The 24,810-nt window shown below is 41.3% G+C and overlaps 3 protein-coding genes across 4 annotated transcripts in view; all 3 read right to left on the reverse strand.

Moving 5' to 3' along the window:
- The window catches only part of LOC306826676 (zona pellucida sperm-binding protein 4-like), a 350,754-nt gene that overhangs the window by 207,876 nt on the left and 118,068 nt on the right, over positions 1–24,810 (reverse strand). The window lies entirely within an intron of this gene.
- Positions 5,750–10,291, reverse strand: LOC306826674 (uncharacterized protein). The gene is made up of 5 exons (XM_079348146.1): positions 9,784–10,291; positions 8,790–8,883; positions 8,591–8,711; positions 8,231–8,489; positions 5,750–7,364 (listed from the first exon to the last, which is right to left on the reverse strand). Exons 1-5 carry the CDS (start codon positions 10,090–10,092, stop codon positions 6,039–6,041), a joined length of 2,109 nt encoding a protein of 702 aa, XP_079204272.1. The 5' UTR covers positions 10,093–10,291; the 3' UTR covers positions 5,750–6,038.
- Positions 14,979–22,906, reverse strand: LOC306826673 (angiomotin-like 2a). 2 transcript variants are annotated; one of them, XM_079348145.1, is made up of 11 exons: positions 22,651–22,906; positions 21,298–22,101; positions 20,664–20,832; positions 19,204–19,348; positions 19,018–19,107; positions 17,878–18,173; positions 17,606–17,781; positions 17,409–17,462; positions 17,103–17,299; positions 16,711–16,848; positions 14,979–16,342 (listed from the first exon to the last, which is right to left on the reverse strand). In XM_079348145.1, the coding sequence occupies exons 2-11, from the start codon at positions 22,017–22,019 to the stop codon at positions 16,257–16,259; spliced, it is 2,073 nt and encodes a 690-aa protein (XP_079204271.1). In that variant the 5' UTR covers positions 22,020–22,101; positions 22,651–22,906; the 3' UTR covers positions 14,979–16,256. The 2 variants fall into 2 exon arrangements, with proteins under 2 accessions (XP_079204271.1, XP_079204270.1); XM_079348144.1 differs by having other exon boundaries at positions 17,409–17,510.

Consider the following 24,810-nt stretch of genomic DNA (forward strand, 5'->3'; position numbering starts at 1 on the left):
CATTGAACTAGACAGTTAATATATCACAGCAGAAAGGAAACGGCACTCAAGTGTGGTTGAGAGATTTGTAAAATTGCACTATTTATGGCACAATGGCGACATCTAGTGGTATTTCTTTAATTTGCAGGACTTCATTATCAGTGTGCTGGTTGTGGATACCATAGATTTAGTTATTGAGACTCAATAAATGACGTCCAACGTAACTGTGTTTTTTTTTTATCTGTGACATTAATGGATACATATTGGTGTAACAAAGGCATTTATTGGTAAGTTATTTAAATTGAACATTTTCTGGTGTCTTCAATGTTGTTATGACTGTGCAAATGCACACAAATTTCTTTAAAAAAAACTCAATTTAACAAATCCTTAAGAGAAATAAATTACTTACAGTGTACTATAACATACACCCAACTAGCTGGTGTCACATTAGTTACCATCAGTTTATTGCTTGAAACCTCTGTGATTGTAAAGACTAATGGGCCAAATTGCAGCCTGGCAGAGGTGAAACATGAGTCTTAATTAAAATTTTGAGTGAATCCGACTAAATTAAAAGACCAAACAGGAGGTTTCTTAAGTTTCATTTTATTCTTTTGTGGACTTTTTTCCACGAAAAAACTAATTTAATGTTTAGGTTTGTCTTTTAGGGCTTCCAGTTTACCTTCACTCCTATACATCTCCACACGAAGTGTCTGATTTACACAACCTGGAAAATATGAAGCTAATCTGCCTCCTGTGCGAACAGACCATGTCCTCATTGGTCTCTGAAATAAATGAGTGCAAACTCAAATTACAGAGTGTGTACTAAGTTTGAAGCTCATTAAAAACACAAAACTAATTCAATTAATTCAGTTCTCTAAACAACCCTCCCTGTTGATAATCCATAAAAGCAGCCCTAGGCTTGGCAAGCAACAGACTCACTATTTACCAGAGAGTAAATACCAAACAAGTTTCTAAAAACAACAAAACAAAAAACCCACGGCATAAATACTAGATGGACCTTGAATCATTACTGGCACACATGGAGAAAGAGGATGAACACGTAAAAAGGTGTTAATACAATCCTTTCACAAGACTTTTTGCATGTTTAAAAATAATAATTCAAATCCCATGAATACAACCGTTGTTTGTTCTGCACAGTTCAGTATGGACATTGAAATGCAAAGACTGTGGAAGTTTGTCAAAAGAGCATAACGTTAATGCAAACTACTTTCTGGCTTCAGCAAGCTGATGGTTGTCACATTAAAAATACTCAAATTAAATTTGTGCCAGAAAAGTAGCAAACCAATTTACATGCAATGTAAATCCATCTCTTTGTAGAAGATGGACACAATAAACCAAAACTGTATGTACCTGCCTTATGATCGAGATTATCAGTAGAAATATGGCCTTACACTTCTATAAAGTGAACCCAAGGAACTACTTTTCTTACAGATTCTAATGAATTATGTGGAAGAACGTGTATAGCTAAACAGACATGATGTTTTTCATTGATAACCCTCATTATGTAACAGGTAATTATCTGAATACTGATACATTTCCACACAGACTACGGTAATATGGCTGAAGATAGATTATTTAGACTTCAATGAAAAAAATGACTGAATCACAGAATGTCAGAGATTTTATTTTGAAACTGCCCTTTTTTTAGAAACAAGATTAGAGCACACATTTAGCCAAAAACACTAATACTCTTTAAAAAAGTTTGAAACGCAGCTCATGAGCCTTGTTAATGCACGTTTTACACATTTTACTGTGATCTACAAAGCAGATAACAGGTTATAAATTGTTTGAAAACCAGATTAATTTAAAGTATTTACAATAAAAGTTCAGTAGTTCAGAGGGACGCCAGCATACATGGATGTCATGTTTCTCATATCTGAAATCGTTAAACCTAAGAGTTGATAATTCACTTCTCTACAGACCCCTGATATTAATCACCTATACTTGTTATCTTTTAGACCTCTCGGTTCTTCTTTGCTCTGCCTCATGTGTTCCCTGAGCTCTCCCCACTGCTCTGATTGCTGTACCTCATTTTCTTTGTCACTTCTTCTGAGTCAAAATTAGAGTCACCGTCCTCCGTCGCTTCACCTCTTGATCTCCCTTTGCTCTTCCTCATTGGTCCATCCTCTTCTTCTTCTTCTTTTAAGTCAAAGGTTACATCACTGTCTAAGTTCTCATCCTCGCCTTTCTCAATGTCTAAAACAGTTTTATTTGACTTGTTCGAATTTAATTTTTCACTCTTACTGTTTAAATCTCCAGCTTTTGGCCGTCCTCTGGGTCTACCTGTGGTCTTCTTTTTACTTTTACTTTTTGGTACTTTCTTTTTCTGTACCTTCTGCACCTGCTCTTCTGTATCAAGCTCTCCGTCCACACTGTCTTCTTCAGATCCAGAGTCTATTTGATTTCCATCATCTTCCTTATCAGCAGCTTCCCTTTTCCTTTGTTTATTCTTTCTTTTGTTACGATCAGGCCCAGAGTTCGAAGTGTGGTAACGCTGGACGTGACTCTTCAAGCTAACGTTGTGATTGAAACATTTGTCACAATGCGGACACTTGAAAGGCCTCTCTCCTGTGTGGAGGCGCATGTGAGACTTCAGATGGCTTTGCTGGTTAAAGCCACGTTCACAAACTGAGCACTTGTACGGCTTCACTCCCGTGTGCACGACAGAGTGTCTCTGAAGATGATGTATCTGGCTAAACTCCATCCCACAAATTCCACATTGGATTACATCCGGGGTTCTGTGATTTGACAAGTGGTTGTTTCGTGCTTTACGGGTGGTAAATGTCTGTGGACAGTCAGGACATTGGTAGGGATCGTTGTTAACTTGATGATACTGCTCGTGATTCAGTTTGTCCATCCTCGTTTTGAAAGTAATGTTGCAGTATTTGCACGGATGTTCGTAGGTTTCATCGTGGATCCTGCTGTGATTTTTCAGAGAAATCTCGTTGACACATCTTTTCCCGCAAATGATACAGGAGAAAGGTTTCACTTTATGCTCACAGGTGTGAGGCTTTTGACTATAAAAACTTCCACACTCTGTGCAGAGCTCATTAATTTTGAGGCCCCAGAGGTAACCGTAACTTTCATCCTCTTCGCTCTCTTCTTCTTCTTCTTCTTCTTCTTCTTCAGAATCCTCTACCGGCAAAAAAACCTCAGTCGGATTCCACTCCTCATCTGAACTAGCCCGCTGTTGGCTGTCTTCCTCTTCTGAGATGAGGCTGTCCTTACCATCGAAAGCATCAGTTTCAGAGAAAACGTCCTCGTCTGTTGTTATTTCCTGTGAACAATACAGTGACAAGAATGAACACATAGCATGGGAAAACGTTTTTTTCTGTCTATAGAGAAAATAAACTTCAACTTCTTCATGATATCATTTTGTTGTAACAGCCTTTTATGCATTAAAGCTAGAAGACAGTTAAATGAGTAAAATAAAAGATAACACTAGGTAGTTAAATGTGTTTTTTTAATTCATTTGCACTTTTTTTTTTAATTGCCCCCCAGACAAGTTTTTCTAATTGAATTTTCTCAGATCAATTAAATTCATTCCTCCTGTCTCAAGCAGCCTTCACTTACAGGGATGGGCTAACTTTCTGCAGAAGTTACAAAATCTAGCAGCTCAGGTTCCCAAACAGTATGAGAAAATAAAAAAGGCAATGATGACATAAGATAGTAAAAAAAATGAGGCTTTGGCCTGTTTTCTCTTCAGCAGCTGAGAAACTAGTTAATGGTTAATAATAGACCAAAACATAGAAACATAAAATGATCCCGTATGGTTTTGTGAGCTGATTCTCCTGACATGTAGCAGCATGTGTGTAGTGACAGATGTTACAGATGTGTGTGAGCAGATCTCACCGGTGACTGGGAGTCTGTGTCCGCCTTGATAAACAGTGATGGCACTGCACTGCTCTTGAGCTGGAACGAGCCCGGTTTGACAAAACAGTCTTTAGTAAAGTGTGCGCTGCAGATGGCCATATCAGTCCAGTCTGACTCTTTAAATCGTTGTTCATTGACTTCGAAGAGGAACTGGACCCACTCAAATCTCCTGTCTGGGTCTTGTGGTAACTTGAACCTCTGCACACCGATACGTCCCGAGTAACATCCAACAACCGAGCACATCTTAGCTTGTGTTTGTTCCCTCAGCTGTGCGAGGGCCTCCTCGGACTTTCGTTTGAAGAAAAGGTGTTTGTTGAAGGTTGTTGATGAGTGCTTTCCACAGCTAAACAAACAGGGACCAGCTAAGAGTTAGCGGCTGTGCTACCCGACTGCTCCTTCCGGAATGGGCGGGGTTACGGATGAGCGCAGAGATACGTCACTTCCCCCCCTTACGGAGTCATCAACGTCAACACCATCATTGGTTGAAGTTTTAAAATGTGCGTGTGTAATGTTAGTATATTAGAGATCATCACAGGCTTGTCAGCACAAGACGTGAAGAGAAGAACTCTCCTGGGTTTGAATGTGGTGGTAAACAAAAGGACCCAGTGTGTTGTCCTTTTGTCCCCTTTTGACAAAAACATCAGTGTTTTGGTTTGACAGAAAAACTATTAAATGGACAGCGCGCCTCAGCCTCATCCTGTTAAAAAGGACGAGGCCAAAATACTCCTGTGACAGGCGCAGCAGACTTATGAGTATTGATCAGTAGAAGAACCCGTTGACTTCAAGTGGCTTTTGCTAATTCAATCAAGAGAGACTTAATTGAGAATGAACAAAATGTAGAAATGTGCAACACTGTAGAATTAACTGCAGAGTCTATGGGGATTAGACTCCACCTTCATGTACTTGGAGGGGGCCGACAGCAGGATAGGATAACCACCTGTGGAGTCAAGACACCGGTGGTGGTGAAGAGGATTGGAGGCTGTGATGAGTGGGTTTCTGAGCCTGAATTTGGACTCAGCTGAGCTGAGATGGGGGTGACTGTGGCAGAGGAGGGTTTCAGCGGTTGCACTAAAAAGACAAAATGACTGTGGTAGAGAGAACTGTTTAAGAATTGGACAGCAGCAGGAGGACTGGTTGAGAGAGGCTGTGCCCAAAACTTTTTGGTTAATTACTTCAGGAATAAATGCCTATAATCAGCTGATCACCAGTTCAAGATATGGAGATGGAGGAAATAGTCAGGGGGGTGGTTTATAGGTTGAAGTGTAGCCATGAATGAAAGTATGAAAGATATAATCAGTCTTCCTGCTTGGACTAACGCTGTGCTCCCTCACATGCACGCCTCTAAAATGACACGTAAATATGCATTACGCACATACATGTGCAACAAATATGCTTGTATGAAATGTATCATATCTTTTTCAAGATGACGGGTGATTCTTTTCTGATTATCAGCCACTAATGCAGCGACATAAGCGCTTCCATCTTCTTTTGTATCGGTGACATTGAACTGTTAACAACGAAGAATGTACATTTCCCCAAATGTGAGTCATTATTTTTTTTTAATGTCATTTCATGAAAATAAAAATACACAAAATAGTTCTGTGATAGCCGCAGCTGTCATATTGTCCTTATTCGTTATCGACAGCAGACATGTTCTGAGCATGGTTGCAGTAAGACGAAGGCTAAAACGCTTTTATTGCCAATGATATTTCGAAATATCAGTAATCGTTATGCACATGACAATAATGATCTTGATGTCTTGATATACAGCAGAAGTACATTCACCCCTCCTTTGAGCAGCATGTGGGATACAGGTCAATGATAAATATTTATTCTTGTAAGGGATAAATAAAGCAAGGACATGCAGCAACCGAAATTGACTCTAGAGCTTAAAGTAAATTATCTATTTCATTTACTTATGACCAAGTACATCCAATAGCCTAAACATCCAGTAACAGAGAAGTCATGTGTACTTCTTTAAGCAACTTAACAGTTAAGGTCAATTCAGTTTGAAGCGATCCCTGTCCTACACTGGTACGTTTTGTCAGTCATGTCACTTTCTGGAAAATGTGCCAAGTTTGTGTGAACGTCCACTTCACAAGGATCTTTTCTTCTCAAGAGTTATTTAAGAAAAAAAAAGTGAATTATTCACCTCTGTTGTACTTTCAAGAACAGAGCTCATGATTTTTCCTCGGTCGTCCCCTGCGCTTTAAGCTCTTACCGGTGTTTTGGCAGCTGTACTTCTTTTTACCGTTAGACCTTTTGACTCTGCCCCTTGGTCTAGATATGTTCTGCTTTATTTTCTTGTTCCTTTTCTCTTCCTCCTCTGCTGAGTCAGAGGACATGTCACGGTCACTCTGCTCATCATCACTTTCTTCAGTGCATTGTTTCTTCTTTGAACTCTGCAACCGTTTTGGAGTCTTTGTATTTGGTTCATCACTTTTCGGCCTACCTAAAGGTCTACCTGTGCTTCTTTTTTTATACTTCGGTCGAGATATTTGCTCCACTTCCACACTCTCTTCTGGTTCCTGTTTTACCTCTACATTGCTCGGCGCTGAAGCTGCAACTCTGTTGTTTTGATCCCCCCGGACGTCAAAAGCAGTCCTTGAAGTTTCATTATTGTTACCTGGTTCCTCTCCCAAGTCGAATGTGTGGTAGCGCTGGACGTGACTCTTCAAGCTAACGTTGTGATTGAAACATTTGTCACAATGCTGACACTTGAAAGGCCTCTCTCCTGTGTGGAGGCGCATGTGAGACTTCAGATGGCTTTGCTGGTTAAAGCCACGTTCGCAAACTGAGCACTTGTACGGCTTTTCTCCTGTGTGCACGGCTAAGTGTCTCCGGAGAGCAAGGGGCCAGCAGAATTCAATCCCACAGAAGTCACATTTTAACTGCGGAGGGCCTCTGTGATCTTGAATGTGGATTCTGCGTTCCTTATTTTTGGCAAACGTCTCCGGACAGTCAGGACATTTATACGGCTTCCCTTCAATCATGTGGGTCTGCTCGTGAGTTATTTTGTCCACCTTTGTTTTGAATGTGACGTGACAGTATTTGCACCGGTACTCATAGTTTGCGTCATGGATTCTGCTGTGACGACTGAGAGCATGATCAAAGGCAAACCTTTTTCCACAAATGTTGCAAGAATAAGGTTTAGTTTTGTGCTCACACGTGTGAGGCCTACACTTATTGAAAAACTTCCCACAGTCGGTGCAGAGCTGACTGTCTCTGTGTGCAATTGGAGGAAGATCGTCATCCTCCTCCTCTTCATCGTCGTCCTCATCGTCGTCTTCGGTTTCCTCTTCCCCTCTAGTTTTCGGATGAGGCACTTTAGCCAGCAAGGAATTTTTATCAGGCTTCCAGTCCTCGTCTGAATCCATGTCATCCTGATCAGATTCATCCGTTTCCTCCATTTGATCACTTTCCTCATCAATAGAAGCAACAATCTCAGGTACGTCTGTCATACCCCTCTGGGCATCATCTGTTGGCTCTACCTGTGGTATAAAAACAAGAATTGTTAAGGTAAGTGTAATATTTCTAGGTCTGTAGAGTAGGCAATTTTAGGACTACAAAAAAAATCTATCCAGATGAATTGCAAGGTTCCTTTCAATAACGTGTTGTTCCTGCAAAGCTGACAAATAACACTGGTCTCAGTGAGAAGCTGAACAACATGAAGTGTCTAGCTGGTTGTAATTTACATGTAATTTAAGTAATTTACTCAAATGCCATTCATCACATTTACTGATCTCCATGGCAGCAAAGAAGTAACAGCAGTTCATGGAGAGAGAGGGGGGATTGAGATGGGGTTGTTAAAACATTTGTTAAAAAAAATAAAAAAAATCGAACTAAATTCTTCTTAAGACTTTTTAAAGACCCCAACTAAGAACAATTAACGCAACTGTTGTTCAGCAGAAGAAGAAAAAAGCAGCAAATAACAGAGGTATGGTATATTTAACACTCTTTCAATGATAACTGAAAATTAAGAAGCAGTTTTTGATATCCAAGTACACATGACTAGTGAGCAATCATTCCTTCCTTCCATTTTTGAACTATGCAGTCCTTTACATTTCATGTTGTGTAATCTTTAGGGAAAGTGACAATGGATTGTTCTTTCTATTAACTGGAGTGTGGTGAGGTCGCTGTTACTCAGTGAAGCTAGCAGAGAGAGGAGCCACAGTTTCCATGACGCCACCTTTTGAACAATTTCAATTTAATCCAATTCAGTAAATCACCACTTTTGAAAAGGCAGTTGTTTTGTATAGCAAACCATCTTGTTGAACAAGTTGGTCCATCAGAGGATGGATGCATGATTCCTGAACTTTAAGCAGCCAGTCTGGATTTGTTGGTACACATGTCCTACCTGTTGGCTCTCTGGAGTGACTTCTACATGTCCTGTCAGGTGTTGCTCTTCATCTGTTGGGATGTTGGCATTGACCTGGCTTGTCCACTGGTTTCTGTATCCACACTGAAGGCACTGTTGGTTAAAGATGATGAGCAGCCCACTGGTGACCTTCTCTATCTTAAGTTTGCAGTCACATGAAGGGCACTTTGGGTTTAACAACCGGAGGAGGTGTTTTTCATTCACAACGAACTTCCCTTTCATCTGGAGACGTGCGGCTCTAAAAAACAAAATCACATTTGTTACATTACAAAAACACCTTAGGTTGCAGAGTAACTGTAGCTAACACAAATGTTCAGCACTAATGTAAAGAAAACTTACTTTTCTCTCATTAGATTATTATTTATGTTTCGTGGTTGCATCTGGCCAGGTACTGACATCATAACTTGTGGCTTATCAGGAGATGATGAGGCCTTTCTTGGGACTGGGTTTACTTGGAAAGCTGAAAATTAAGTTAATAGTGGGTTAAAAGGAAATCATTGACTTCACATTGAATAGCACATAATAACTTTATCTTTACCTATTGGATTAATTCCAGATCCTTCAGAACTGGAACTCGAACTATCACACGATTTGACGTGGTCCCGCTGACCTTCGATTGTTTCCAAGGACTCCTACACAAAGTAACAAACGTTACAACATTTAAAATCACTGAACTCACATGTCACAATCAAGCACTGCTTGGTCCAACAGTCAAAGATTTCAGCACTTGGATACTTTTTTATAGAAAGTGTAAAACAACACAAGCTCTATTTATTTCATTGATAGATAGAATCAAAAAGTACTGAAAGTCTTTTAAAAAGGCCGATCATTTATATAGCACATTTCTACAACAAGGCAATTCAAAGTGCTTCACACAAGACATCAAATGCATCATGGCAGAGGGAAGAAAAGAGAGTCTTATTTGTAACAAAAAAGCTGTTTGTGCAGGAGTTTGCCAGCAGTTTTTTTTTTTGCGGATTAAAAACAAAAAAAATCTGCCAATATTGGGTATACCTACCCATGAAGGCGCAGACATTATTTGAGTTTTCGAAAATCATTTTCATTTAAAACAATGAAGAATTTTGACAACCCCAACAGTTCTATGAAATGAAGCACTGGTACCTCCTAAGACATCTTTTGTCCAAAGTAAAGTAAGTAATTGTGTCTGCCATATGTTTTGCATTGTCCTGTGAGGTGCATGCACTTTTCGGCATAACTTCGGAATTTATTAAAAAAAAAAAAAAAAAAAAGTAATCTCACGAACCTGCCCCTACCTGTGCCAAAGAGATTAGACCCTCTGCTCTATTCAGATGAAATAACTAAATAGTATTTCGACATGTAAGTGCATGAGCCCACCCTGCACACACTTTAAGGTGAATGTGTGCCTTTCTGTCATGTTGCTGAATAGACTCAAGTATGTGCTCGTACCCACAGGATCAAACTGGGTTTTCATTAGGTCTTGCGTTGTGTTTCGCGTCACGGTAACATATTGTTTCACAGTCTGTCTATCATTTCAGCCACAACAGACTCACCCCACATGTTGGGCTCTCCAGAGATGATGGCTCCGGCTCCTCAGACTCGGACTTGTCAAACAGTGATGGCACCGCACTGGGTTTTAACGTGAATTGGACCTTGTCAGTCACACCTGATTCTGTTTCAAAACAATCTTCTTTAAAATGCTCAACACACACGGAAATGTCAGTCCAGGATGACTCTTTGAAACGCTGTTTATTGGCAGTGGCTAGAAACCGAACCCACTCCAGTCTCCTCTCCGGGTCCTCTGGTAACTTGAAGCGCTGCACACCGAGATGCCCCGAGTAACATCCAACCACCGAGCACATCCTGTCTGTTCAGATGTGCAGCTTTAATAGTGACTGTACGGTTTGTATGCACGACGCCAAGCCTCGGTGCCCACTAGTACGATTCATCAACAGTGAGATGCTAACTGAGTGCTATTTCTGCTACAGAGGTGACGGACAGGACGAAAGGGCGGTGCTTAGCGGCGGGGTACGCATGATTTAGTATCCAGCGTATCCCCTGCTGTCAGGTCCAAAACACTGGATTACTCAGATAAAAAAAACTTCTGAATAAAAAAATAAAAAAAATCTGATGAGATCACCGAGAAGGACACTTTATATTCCCACAGATGAACCTCCTTAAAACTTAATTCTTAACATATAAAGATAAGGCAACACTTCGAACAGCACTTTATTGATTGATTTCTTTGACAAATGTTAGTTCAGCTTCATCTAAACCAGCTTGTTTCACATTTCAAACGTGAAATATCACACTGATATCTGTAATTGTAAATGATGATTCAAGGCAAAATTGTGTGCAATACTTAATATCACTACAGGAGAATGAGGAAAACTTTTTTTTCAGAAAAAGTCAACTAAATGCTGTTTTGAAACGTTTCTCTTAAGAACTGTGTAAAGGTAACAAAATAACTTGTGTGTGGATGAGACGTTTACGTAGCTTTTTCTATTCACCTTTTAAACCCTGATTCATTCTTAAACTAAGTTAATTTCAACAGTCAACTAATGGGCTTAACTAAGTCCTTAACACTGATCTGTCTGATGTTCTGCTCTTTTTCATTCCTTGCCCTAAACACTGCTTTGAACATCAAAAAACTTGGTGTCCTTTGGGTCTACTTTTGCTCCTGTTTTTACGTTTGGGTATTCCTGCTACCTCCTTCTGCATCTCCCTTCATCGTTTAACTCTAACTCAGTTTTTTTACTCCCATGGTCTTCAGCATCAGCAGCTTTTCTTTCCTTTTTTACTTAATATTTTGTTACATTTATTCCATGAGCTCGATGTCCAGTAGCACATGATGCTGTAGTTATTAAAGCATTTTATCAACGCTGACACAGACACTGGAGTCTGTGATCTGGATCCTCTCGTACCTTGAACCGAAAAACATCCTGGATTAAGAGTAGAGTCTTTTTCAAGTTATCCATTATCAACAACTGCGACAAAACACATTTACCCAGCCCATCTTGCAAATGCATAGTAAGTGTGGCGGCTTCGTCATGGCCCGCCTTACTAACCCTCTGATTGGACACAATTTGATTGATTTGTCAAACATGAAAGGAGAGATCTGTTTGCGTCAGGGGCGGGTGGGGTTTGTGGACAGGTATGCTTGTTTTAATGTCAAGCGTACACGGACTACTGTAGGTTAAATCTGATTAAATCTGTCAATTTAATCCGAGCTACATTAAGGGTCGTCGATGGATCAGTTTTCTGTAATTTAGTCAACTCAGAGCTACAGAAGCATAGGCCCACATTCAGCAAAATTCACATGAATGAAACAGCTTTTCAACATTGTTATTAAAGACTCCTGTGAAGTAATACCGCCGCGAAGTTAATTTAAATGTGGTAAATTCGAAAGTTGTTTGTTAATCAAGGCACAGTGACCTGCCCTGGTTTGGTTTTATACCTGGCTGAATTTGGTGGGAAAATATCTTGGCTTTTTTCTAGGGTGTCGAGACAGACAAGGCAACGCAAACACAAATCATAGGCCTAACGTCTAATTAAAGTCTTTAAAAAGACAGAGATGAATTATACTGATAAATAATCACAAAGTGCAGAAGTTAACTAATGTGCAGGCACAGGATGTCCAGTAGGCGGCGCTGTTTAGCTTGAAAGCTCTCTTTTATAAACTGGCCAGTTGGCAGTATAGAGATATGGATAAACTTTATTGTTTCCCTAATGGGCAAAATGTGGTTGTAGCAGGCTAAAAACAATATTTGTAGTAAAACCTGGCCGTCCGACTTCTTTGTGCTTTGATGCATGCAGGGTCATCCCTGTGGTGTTACGGCCCCTCAACAATCAGGAGTACAGTCACAACTTCATCCTTTCCAGCAGGCTTTAGCAACAGGTGTTGACGAGAAGTTACCAGTCTGTGTCCCACTGGGTATATCACATATTACTTCTGTCCAAAACATGCTCAGCGTTAAATGACAAAAGAAACATATTATACAGGGCTTTGTGGATTGCCTACATTCCCTGCTACAGTAGGTGTTGCTTGCTGGGTATCAGTTTTAAATCAGTGCTATCTTCCCCGAGGAGGCTTGTCAATCAATGTCTCACATTTATTCTGACATTTACCTGTGTCCCTGTGTGTGTGTGTGTGTGTGTGTGTGTGTGTGTGTGTGCATTCTTGTGATGTGTTTACAACAGTTGTAATTTTGGTATTTTGAATGTCTACGATCATGAGTTTTTGTTTGTAAAATATTGCACAGTTGTTATTTCCTGAAATTAATGTTTTTGCCTTCTTCAGAACAATAAACAATGAAGTTGTTGCTCCCTGAAATTGGTGTTTTGCCAACTTCAGAATAATAAACAATTGCTTATAAAGCAACTTGAGCTTATCTGCATTTGAAAAACCTCCTCGTTCCTCTTTGTTTTAATCTTTCACTGTCAGCATGTTTGCTGAATGTGCTGACACTTCAAAGGCTCATGCTAAGTAATGATGTGCCGTTAAACTGTAAAAAGCAGAATGGGGTAATAAAGCCGACAGTGAACACAAACATACAGCGTAAGAAGATTGTTTCAAAGGTTTACACAATAACAAACCCATTTCCTTAATGGTGCTTCTGGTCAATTCCCAGTTCCCATGTGACTGAGCCAGAGAGAGAGAGACAGTGAGAAAGGAAAACCTTTTCAAAGAGTGAAGAAAATGCAATTTTCAGCAAGGAATTTGGCCTCTGACTTCTATTTACGTTCTATCCTCCTTCATCATATCAATTCTGGGAAGGAAAGAGCTGCAGTCGAAACATGTCAGCTGCCTTTCACATTCTCGGAGGAATGTTGGCGAGTCTTCACAATGTTGTCAGTCAGTGCGCCAGATAAGAGCGCTCAGTTCATAAATAAGATTGATGGCATTGCATACCACCAGTTCCTGCACTGTGTTTTCCCATACAAGCTCCTCTGTTGAAAGCATCCGCAGTATCTCTCCTGTTTATATCCTTTCTGTCCAAGTCCAGGCTTGTAGAGGTGATAAAAAAAAAAAAATCCCCATCCCATTATCAAAACACATCGCAGCCGGATACATTCCAGTGCGGCTTAGTTAAAACTGAAAAGTTCAAAAGCTGTTACAGAAAACGTACGGGTACTATAAATACTTTGATGAGGGTAAAGGTTAATGGCTATCTAGTCCCAACAAACACACTGATGTTCATTCTTTCAGATCAGTGGTCTTTAGAGTTTTCAGGAAATACACCCCACTGTCACATGAACCAACATCTACAGTCCAAACTGCAATGGATCAGCAGATCCCTTTGCACTTTTAAGAAAAAGCTAAAGACACAGCTCTTTCAAGAATATCTACAACGTTAATGATGATGATGACAATCTCGATTTTTGGTTTTATTTGTTCACGATGACTTTTGAAAAGGTTTCTATACTGGTTAGTAGGGATGTAACGATTCACTCAACTCAAGATACTGAGTTCACCATACGATTCACAAATTATTTTGAGATAATCAGGAGGTGTTTGGAGCTTCTCATTGTGCTTTAGTTTCGATGAAATGCTATTTGTGTAGTTCTCTGTCTTCTTGCCATAAGTTTTTGCACACAGTTTTTGTCTCGCCCGTTATCTCCTCACCTCTCTCATTTTTGGTCTTGGGAAGCAAAACATTTCTGCCAGGATGACGCCTGCTGATGCTCACGATATTACTGCGATTCATTTTACAAAGTACCGATTCGACCATGACACCTTTGAAAAGATTTTTAACTGCCTCACGATTAACCTTTACATCCCTACTGGTTAAAGCACTTATGAACTGTTGTCAATTGTTCTGTCCAATCAGACTTAAAGCTGATCATTTGCACTTACTGACATTGTTTAACTTTTTTTCTAGATCCTTGCTTGTGGTGTACTTACTCTCTGATATACATCGCTTTGGATAAAAGCGTCAGCTAAGTGAATTGTAGAATTTTATTGATCCTGAGTTAAATTCTCGTGTTTACAAGCGGTGTTGCGTTATGTATTCAAGCTGCAATTAACGAGCATTGCTACTTACTCTACCTTTAAGCTATCAACAACAATGTGAGAAGTCTTGTCTTCCCTGGCCATTTTATATATCTCACACAAATGTGGTGAAACCTGAGTTGACTCTGTTGTCACTGTATTGTTCATTGAGTCTGTCCTACTTTATTGTGAAGGCTGCTGTCGGTGCAGCTCAACAGCCCCAAACTGGTACAAGTCGATATCTGTGTGTGTTACCAGTGAGAAAAGAATCTATCCTGAAACAGATCCAATAGCACTCTCCATTCGCTCATCAGCATATCCAATGGCACAGCCTGGAATAGTGTCCACTACTGGGTGCTGGTTAAATTGGAAGCAATAAAAACACGTAGGAATGCAGCACACATTAGCAAAGGTGCACAGCGGCACAGAAGAATTTCAAACAGCATTAGTGGCTAATCTGGGAGAAACCTGTCTTTGTCACTTCTGGGGTTACATGTCCCTTTGAGAATGTGATCTATGTCAAGCACGCTCTCGGTGGCAAGAGGAGAACAAGAGAGCAGGCCACCCGAGAAAGTTGAACCCAAAAGAATGCAGCTCTGGTATTCATTAATGAAGAGCGCTGCAACAGAGCACAGGAATGAAGAGATAGGGTGACACTATGAGAGAAGAGGTAGTGAAACAAGAGGAGGGACAAATTCTGTTCTAGAAGAAGAATCCATTTAAGATCAAATCTAATCAAATAGAAAACAGCCAGAGTTACTTTATGTATCTTCAAATATTTTATTGCTTTATGAAATGTTGCATGAATTCAACTGTAGAAACCTTCATATGGGTTGAAGTTCACAGAAATGTCTGTTTTTGAAGTCAACACGCGGTTGGTTGTGTACAGCTTGACATGACCGTGATTGTCGGTACATAACTTACAACAAACAAACATAAACTCTTTGGCATCCTGCTCAAAGCTCTAATTTAACTAAAACAACAATACAAACATCTGTATAAAATATATAATAATAATTAACCTGTTTTGTTAGTTCAAAGCTCACAGTAAACAACGCACTGTAGTTTCTTTTTTTTATTAAACTGTTTTTCTTTCCCTCAGTGGTGACCAAACCAGCAGAATCAGCACATCAGGAAACACACTCACATACTGTATTCACTCATGCAAACATACTCTGAGAAGTCATCCGATAAAAGCAACAGATGATGAAATCAACATCATGATGCAACACATCCCAAAAAAAAGGAACAGGTGGCAAAAACAAACCAGAAAAGCACATTTTCTTTTACATATATTCTGCATCTCACGGTTGCCACACTTCTGAAGCTTCTGCAGAACCAGCTGCTCGAGCTCAAGAAACATGGACAGCAAGAGCGTTTAAATCAGCAGTGTTTCATGTGTCTTCTCAGTTTAGTTGATTGAAAAGAGGGCAGATTTCATAAACACTTTGTGAACACATCCATGTGATGGGAAAAGGGTGACTTAAGATAGACACCTTAGATTTGTTTTGATTTTATTTTTCTTGAAGAGCTTGGACTTTACACTATATTTGGGGAATGTGGTCACCAGATAAGATAAATATGTAGCTTTAATTTACTGGATAGGGAAAGGGGATCAAAAGAGGAGGGGAAAGCAGCAATTATATATATATATATATATATATATATATATATATATATATAGTATATTTATATAAATATTTTGGCATACACTCTCTGAGAAAATGTTGCCCTATTACAATCCACAATACTGTCAGAGTACCTCAGAAGATTCATCTTTTCTCTCCTGGCTGCACAAACTGCCTGCAGCTGTCCAGTTCAGTGAGAGGAAGAGTGAGCCGGAGCACAGCTCGCTCTCTCTTTAATGTGAAAACAGTCCTTTTTTTTTTTTTTTTCGTGCTTTGGCCTCTTTCCACAACATTCTTGCATCCAATATTTACTCCATTCTCTATTCAAAGACTTGCACTCTTCACAGATTCGCTTTTTTTTTTTTTTCCGTGTCTCTTTTGTGAAAATCCTCCACCTCTTGTTTCTTTAAATGAAGATCTCCACTGCCTCTGACTCCAGCTCATCCAGGCCTCTGAAGGGGTTTAATAACAACTTCTTAGGCGCTTCTTTGTCTGAGAGGGGGAAAAAAAAGAAAGACAGAAAATGAATAACTTTCTAAATGTTTTAAGGCGAATTGGTTTAGCGCAGCGAGTATGATCAAAGGTTGAAGAGTTTCTGCACTCAAAAACAGTAAATTTACTCGGTCAACAGATCTACATTATTATCCTAAACCTGCACATTCCTCCAGGCCTACATTATGAACCATGACCTGCACACATGCTATCTGATTGGCTGCTTTAGAGGCGGCACGGTTAATCAATGTAAACATCCATGAAGTCGAGGTCCAAATATGCTGTTATGCAGACTGAAGATTGCCCTCCCCTGCTCTGTGCTGCATGTGTGCAAATTGTTTATCATTAAAGTTTGGTTTATCACTCACCACTGTTGAGCTTAGTAGTGCTGGCAGCCTCCCTGGCTTTGGGTCCCTCCACCTGCCGCTCTAAGGTTCCAGGTTCAGACTGGGCAGAGAACTTTGGCAGACGGTTTGGCAAAGTTTGATCATCTGAAAGACTCTTTCCTAAAAAAAAAATAACAGAGAAATAATGTGAGTATATGTCAGCAGAGGGCTACATTTTTACTCTAATTACAAAAATATTTGCATATTTTTTAGAATATTCCACTAGATCTAGAGAGAAGTGTATTAAACTACACCCAATAAATATGTTGGTTTTTTTTTGTTATGGTGTCATGTGATGTAAGAAGTACAGTCCGCTGCTAAACATTATTAACAGCCAACTAAATTATTAAAGAAGGCATCATTAAGTCTCTCACCTCTACTCTTAACGCTGCTTGATGTGATACTGATAGAGGGCGTGGAGGAGGCAGTTCGGAGAGGAGCCCCTGCCAGATTTAGCAGGTTTGTACGATGATTTTGCTCGTCCTTCCTGCCTTGGTCCTGGTGCAGCCGCTGGTTAAGAATCTTGATCACGGCATCCTTTTCCAAGATCTGAGCATAGAGTGCACGGATCCTTATCCAAAAAGGGAAACATTCCAAAACAAGGCAGGAAGCAGAAATGTTAATAAAACATGTCATACAAGTAAGGCTTTACAAATGGAAGCACAATAGTAAGTACACACCTGTTCTCCATCTCCTGATTCCTGTAGTCAGCAGGCGGCAGCTCCTCGTTGAAGCTGTTGTTAGAGGAGTGGCAGGGCGAGTGGTTAATGATGGTGGTGTCTCTGCAAAAGCAAAAGACTTTATTCACTCAAGTTCAAATTAACAGAAGGGAACATGTTCACATAGGAGCATATTTCAGGCAAAGGGGGATCTTTACCTCTGAGCTGCAGCAGTAGCAGCCACCTCCATTGCAAACTGCCTCATAGTGCTCTCTTCTAAATACTTCTGCTCCCAGCGGACCATGTCAGCTTCCAGGGCCAGGATTCGCTCCTCCCGCTCACGCAGGCGCTCTTGGAGGGAGCCCATGGTCACTCCTGGTGGCTGGGACTGCCTCTGAAGTAGGAAAAAAAAGAATTTGCTTGATTGAAATATTACAGTACGGAAGTGTGAAAATGATTTTGTTTTTGCTCGTTTGTGTTGTGAACGTACCTGCTGTGCTCTCAGACTCCTCAGCTCCTGCTCTAATCGCGTCCTGAGCTTCATCTCAAGGCTCTCCCTCTTCTCGCAGGTGGACTGCAGCTGGGCCAGCGCGCTCTGAAGCCTCTCCACTTTCTCCACATAGGCCCTCTTCCTCCTCAACTCCTCCTCGAGCTGGCGACCCCGCTCCCGAGCCGCCTCCAGGGCCTCCTCAAGTCTTTTTGCCCTCACACTCTGCTCATCCGCCATTGAGCGAAATCGCTGCACCTCCCGCTCGACCCGCTCCCTCTCAAAGTTCTGCTCCTCGTCTAAGGAAAACGACAGACAGTCTGGGTTTAATACATGCTTGACAAGTTATTTATAAAATCATTACAATTCTGCATAAGGGTTGTTGACTAAAAACAAAATACTGCAGATTTTCTACAAATTTCCCACTGCGAGTATAACCCCAGTAACAAGCACCAGATTTGCTACATGGTGGCCAGTGTTCTTCATTTAGCAAAGCACTTCTGGAATGCTGAGAGGAGGAAGGAGGAGGAGGAAGGGAGAGAAAGCCCCCCTATCCCTTTGACCCACATAGCACAGAGAATTCCTCATCAAGGCCATACAAACAGCAGCACTCTGCTTGGGTCCAGTTCCTTAAACAGACAATATAAATCACGCTAACAACAGGTGGGTGAGCCTCAGCCCCACCACTTCCACTGCCACTCTGTGATTTAGAGCCTCCTCACTTCCTTAAGAGGGAATTCAATTCCCTATTATTAAGCCTTGTCGCCAGATGACCATGTGTTATGCAAGACAAATTCCAGCATGAAGGATGCCATAGCTACAAAAACTTGCAGAAGTCAAATTGGATCCTGATGGAATTATTTGAAACTCACACTGGAACAGTTTGTAAAAGAGGCTCCGTCATGTATTCAGTCTTTATTTAATTCAACGATCTTCTGCATCATGTATTGTTATGTCAGTGTTAGTGCTGAGTTTGTTTGTTTTTTGTTCCGCTTCTGTGACATTTCATATGTTGATTATATTTCAAAGTCCCATCTCGGGCTGACATGAAGAAAGGACACTGGGCTTTAAATGCTTTAGTTACATGCCTCACAGTTTGTTTCTTCCTTACAAGTCAAGCCAAAAAAAGAATGAAGAACTTACTTTGTTCAAGGAGCTTGGCCATGATGTGCTGGTTATGGTCAGCTACTTCTACTTCTTTTGCTACATGTGTTCTGGCATTTTCCAAGTTTTCTGTGATAGAAAATGTTACAAATTGTTTACATTTTAGATTGCAAGTCAAGAAAGAAAAGTATTCAAACCGATGAAATGTATGGCAGTAGTCAATACCTCGAAGGTCTCTATTAAAATCTTGCAGCCTCCTGATCTCAGCCACCAGCCTCTTCCTTAGTGTCTGCTCCAGGTTTTCCCTCTTACTGCTTCCCTGCATCAGTGTTTCATAGGCCTCTGAAATACGCTGGATCTCCTGCTCCAACTAAAAACAAAAGAGAGAAAGGTGGAGGAAATGTGGGAGGATTGAAGAATAAAAAGAGAAGGGAAAAATAAAGGATATTTTTGGTTAACCTACTTTATAGGTTGGGATAGAGTCATACACTATGTACAATAAACATATGGGTACATATGTGACTGTTTTGTATTGAGTACACTCAGTGTGTGTGTGGTACAGCACTGAAAAGGAATTCGCGCCCGCACCACTCCCTGTGAGAGACTGATTTTTTTTTTTTACATTCCTGAGGGCTGATAGCTCTGGTTCCAGGTGTGTGAGTGTACAAGACTCACATTTACACAACACACTGTAGAATCACACACACACACACACACACACACACACACACACACACACACACACACACACACACACACACACACACACACACACACACACACACACACACACACACACACACACACACACACACACACACACACACACACACGTCTGGAAGCACTGCCAGCAGAGGGAAGGCATGCATGCCTGTGCCTGGAGTTGTGGAAACGGCAAAGAGAAACCCACCATTATAGCAGTCACATAGGCATGTTTACTCAGGGCTGCGGCCTGACGGAGAAAACTTTCCAACCCCGGCAATTATCATTCTTAAAGCCTGAGACAAGGGCCATGTGACATAACACCAGCAGAGAGTGGGTGGATTTTTACAAAGATTGGCTGAGGTGCCATGTGTCTTGTGAAGCTGTTTCCACAATGCTGAACAAGAATACCTCTTATTTTAGGTTGGTTTGTTTGGCAAAAAGACAAACAAGTTAAGAAAAAGGCTGTTTGGTCTAAACAAAAGTGGCCTTTTACTTTTTCACACCACCTGCTATTGACCTCCACCCCCTCCCTCATCAGCTGTGTGCGTGAGTCAACCCAATCGACTGCTGTCTGACCAGCCCTAGATTATGCTGAAAATCTATGGCCTCTGTGGAAGCACACACACATGAACACAAACTCTATGGCCTCAACCAGGTCAGCTCCACAATGAAAGAAGTGTGTAAACACAGTAGCAGGCTGTGACCTCTATGGTATGAAAGGTAGCAGCTGCTGATCTCATCTGTGCCGCGCAGATGAGGGAGTGTGCCTGGAGTTTGGACGAAGGAGAGACAACTGTCCACTGGGGTTGTGTTTCAACAGGTGGCTGAGATGCTTTCCCTCTGATTTCACTTTTTAACGTTTTATGCTGCCGTCAGTAACTTTAGAGTTCAGCGGTTGTTGTGAAACATCTGTGAGGAATGTCAGCTCTCTTACCGAAAAAAAAAAAAAAAAATCTCTCATAACTCATTCATTCGCTTACCTTCTGAATACGTCCGGTTTTCTCCCTGTGCAATTCCAGCTCATGCCGAAGCCTCTCATTCTCCATGAGCAGCAGCTCCACCTGGTTGGGCTCCTCCAGGCCAGCAGGGGGCAGGGTGGTGAATGTGCTGTAACAGGGCAGTTCAGCAGCCTGGTGGGGTTGGACAAATCTGTGAAAGAAGTAAAAAATATATATATATATTGCTCTGGGAACCTGAAGTTACAGGTGTAAGAAGTTTTTATTTTTATTTTTGAGGACGGCATCTGGAATCTGAGGCTAATTTCTACCAGCATGAAGACAAGCTGACTCCAATAGCTGAGAAGGAGGTAGAAGCCTATATGAAGAACATACTATTGTAAAAGCATCTGAGGCAACACAAGCATGTGCAGCTATCCTTTTCCAGTATGCCAAGCATTACAACCAGCTACAGGGCTGGACTTGTTTTGCTCCAAGTATGTTAAGAAGGAAATCAGTACGATGTGACTAACATCGATAAGTATGTGTTTACGCATGTGAAACACAATGACAACGATGATTACATGGCTGGCTCTCATACAATAACTACACCACAGACTGTGATGTAATGTTAAAGTAGTATTACACACAATGTTATCCTCCAGAGTGGTCTTTGTACCTGTGCTGCTGTGCTTGCATTGGCTCTTGGACCTGCTGAGGGATAAATCCTTGGCCCTGGATGGGAGTTGAGTATTCTGGAGGTGGGCTGCGCTTGTCCAGACTAGGCCCCACTATCTGAGGGGCCTGTGGTGGGTAGTAAGGGAGCTCAGGGTAGCTGTGAGAAGTGCTTTTGAGGGCCTCTGCCTTAGCAGCTGCATCACTCCTCTCCAGAGATATCTGCATGCGATGCTCACTTAGAGACCGCGCATGGCTGCACTTCAGCTCCATCAGATCTGTCTCTTCGTGGAAGAGCCCCTCATGCAGGAGGTTACCGTCATGGAGCTGCCTGATGGGGTCCGTGGTTCCCCAATGAGAAGCTAGATATTGAGAGTGTGCCTTGGCCTGCTCGTATGTTGGCAGCTCTTCCCCGTGCACCGGGTAAAGCGGGTAGCCACTTTCTGAGTGGTGGTAGTCACCCTGGTGCTCCTGGCCCTGAGGCTCCTGTCTCGCAGAGAGCTGTGGGAAAGGTAGTTCCTCTTGGGTCAGACTCTCCAAAGAGGACCGTGGGCTCCTGCCCATGTCGCCTCCGCTGCTGGGTCCACTGTTGCTTCCACTGCCTCCACGCAGGGCCTGCTGCTGGATGGCAAGTAAGGTGCGGGTGTCTGTAGGGTTTCCGTAGCGGAGCTGCTCCTGGATGAGCCGGTGTAGGACCGTTCCAGACGGCTCTTCAGTGGAGGACATGCTTCTTTTGTGTTTATTTATTCTATAAAGATTAGGTGAATTCCTTCGTGGTGAGTGTTACTTCAGAAAATCCGCTGTGAATCTAGAAATAGAGGAGGAAAAAAAACAACTATCAGTGCACAAGACAGCTGGTAAGTTTAACTTATCAATGAAAGTCACATGTAGATGAAAGACTGCGTATTAATAAGGTATGTAGGCCTTGGCGTTAGAGATACATTAGCAACATAGACTTTAAAGGTGTGATTTAAAATCCTATAAACCTCTGCAATCGCGATGCATTTAGAGTTAGCCATATAGGCCTATGAATATACAATATTATAGCCTTATGAGTTAATTTAACCAACAGCGACAACACAGAGATGTGGACACATTTTCCACAGCAGGCTGAAACAGCATGCGCCAAAAATTCCAATCTCACGGGGGAGCAAAAGCGCACAAAACCGAATTGTAAAATAACTTTATTGTTTCTCTGAGAGCACAGTTTTGGGATTAAAATGCAATTTTTTAATTCCCACAAGACTCTACAGTATCGTCTTGTATATCACACGTCATTATTTGGTTACTTTATCTGTGTTTTTACTCGTTTTTCTGTCGTGGAAAAAGAAGGTTGAGAAAAAGACGCTCCTCTTACCAGCTCACGCTCGCATCGTTTCCAAACGTTGTTTCTCGTCCTCGAAGTTAAAAGATCAGAGTAATTCCACTGTTTCCGTGACTTTTTACGAGTCAATCGTGTCTCATCTTCCTCCCCCCGGACGGGCTGCTTCGCTCTCTTGCTGTGAAATGATTGTGGAGAGAGCAGGCGGCGATAATAAGTAACCGAGGAGGGACTGAGGTCGGAATGCCAGGAATGTAAAACGCGAGGTCCCTCTGGGATCAAAAGCGTGAAACCACACGGGAGGGAGGGAGGGGGGAGGCTGCTATGAGCTTTATCGTTACCAATGAGCAGTTCAAAAGCAGTTGGCCTATAGGCGAGAGAGGATCTCTACTTTGAATAAATGTGTTCATGTTTATAGAAAGGGTGAGATATTAGTCTATTTTCTGACCTCACTTCTCCTTCCACAGAGACTTCTAAATGTTACAGCATACGCAGTGTTAAATAGGTTGTTCCTTTAATAAACTCGAACGTAAAAGCTCTCAAACGGTATCCTTCTAATTGAATCTAATTAATTACATCTTTGAAATAAAATCAGTTTACAAAATAACCTTTTTAATCAGACAAGTAACTTTTACCGACAAACATGTATTGAAGTACAGTAGGCTACCTTCTTCATCCAATTTAAAAAATGGGTAACGTTAAAAAGTCCTCCAAATAAATTCTCAGAAAAAGGAGCAATAGCACATGAAAGTGAGGCCAAGAAACACTTTCCTGTTTTTCTTTGTGTTTTTTTTTAATGAAGCCCAATACAGAAGTGCAACATATTGCAGTTCCTTGAGTCTCCACTTGAGGCTCGCTCCAAAAGCCACAAAATCCCAATCAAATTCCTTGTTGAAGTGCCCTTTTTTTACATTGGAAATAAACATGTTTATATACTAGTAACGTAACATTTTTTTCATGTCTAAGTTACCATAGATGTTTAACAATACAAAGGAGGAAATATGAAAACGTTGACCTCTACAGTAGAGGTTTAAAAAGGCATTAAAAGAACATGTCAATTTCACTTGGATGAGAACAAACTAAATGTATTCCTCTGAATATACAAAATCGTCTCTTTGCTTTAAGACTGTGCATGTCTTCACTGTTTTTGTGCATGTACTGCAGCTGTTTATCCCATGGGAGCTGAGGTCTGTGTGCCCCATTACTGACACAGTGGCTCTTTGTACCCAACATAGCACTACATGGTGCAGAACTTAGTCTGCAGGATGTCACACATGGGCACTTCTCCTGCTAATGTACAGGTTCAAATCTCAAACATGCATTGATCGTTCTACTATGTATTACTAATGACAGTCATAACCCTCCTTTCATTAGGTCATTTTATTGGTCATACATCGTCTGCACCACAACGCTGTATGACAATATTTTTGTTACTGAATAAGATAAACAGTCTTACTTCGGGGTGAAAGCTGATCTTTATGATAGGCTTTATTTCTGTCACAGCCAAAAGACAGAGCTATTTATTACCTGTGTGGCCCTAACTGCTTCTATAATGAGGACTTTAGACTCTGACTTTTACTGTGGGCCATTTAAATAGCAGAGATGTCAGTCATAACAAACTAAACGTCTTTGGACAGAGGAGGGTGACTCAGACAAAAAACTAAAATGGATTCTGCTTTTGCACATTTTCACTCCAAAAGGCTTAGAGCAGGGAAAATGCTAAATGAATCTGAAAAAGTGGTGGCACCCAAGCACAGCAGGCCTCATTATTGATTGTTGTCAGTATGCAGCCGCTGACCGCAGGCTGATCCTAGTAGGCCCCCCAAATAAAAATCTTTGCCCTGTGAGTTCTTATTGATTGTATGTGTCCATAATCATCTCTCTGGCTCCATTCACTCTCCTAAATTAAACACGCACGCACGCACACACACACATTCCCCTCATGTTTCAGATGCTGCATATTCTTAAATGAGCTCTTGTAGAAAAACATGCAGACACGGTGTCTCTGTGGGCGGCACTCACATAGAGACGACTGGTCAGCAAAGTGGAACATGTTTGCATTTCCCCTTCAGACACTGTGAAGCAGCACAGTCTCCACCTTTTTAAAAGTCTGCCCATGTCATTTAACACCACCTCACGACTTCCTCTACTCCGTGTCTGTGTGTGTGTGTGTGTGTGTGTGTGTGTGTGTGTGTG

This window comes from Symphodus melops (genome assembly GCF_947650265.1).
Source record: "Symphodus melops genome assembly, chromosome: 7".
Classification (NCBI taxonomy): domain Eukaryota; kingdom Metazoa; phylum Chordata; class Actinopteri; order Labriformes; family Labridae; genus Symphodus; species Symphodus melops.

Coding starts and splice junctions, on each gene's coding strand:
- LOC306826674 (XM_079348146.1), bottom strand. CDS start 10,092: ATGTGCTCGGTGGTTGGATGTTACTCGGGGCATCTCGGTGTGCAGCGC. Junction 8,712..8,789: donor ATCTGGAATTAATCCAATAG/GTAAAGATAAAG, acceptor CTTAATTTTCAG/CTTTCCAAGTAAACCCAGTC. Junction 8,490..8,590: donor AATAATCTAATGAGAGAAAA/GTAAGTTTTCTT, acceptor TTTGTTTTTTAG/AGCCGCACGTCTCCAGATGA.
- LOC306826673 (XM_079348144.1), bottom strand. CDS start 22,019: ATGTCCTCCACTGAAGAGCCGTCTGGAACGGTCCTACACCGGCTCATC. Junction 19,349..20,663: donor AAACCGGACGTATTCAGAAG/GTAAGCGAATGA, acceptor TTTTGTTTTTAG/TTGGAGCAGGAGATCCAGCG. Junction 17,511..17,605: donor GCTACTGCTGCAGCTCAGAG/GTAAAGATCCCC, acceptor TTGCTTTTGCAG/AGACACCACCATCATTAACC.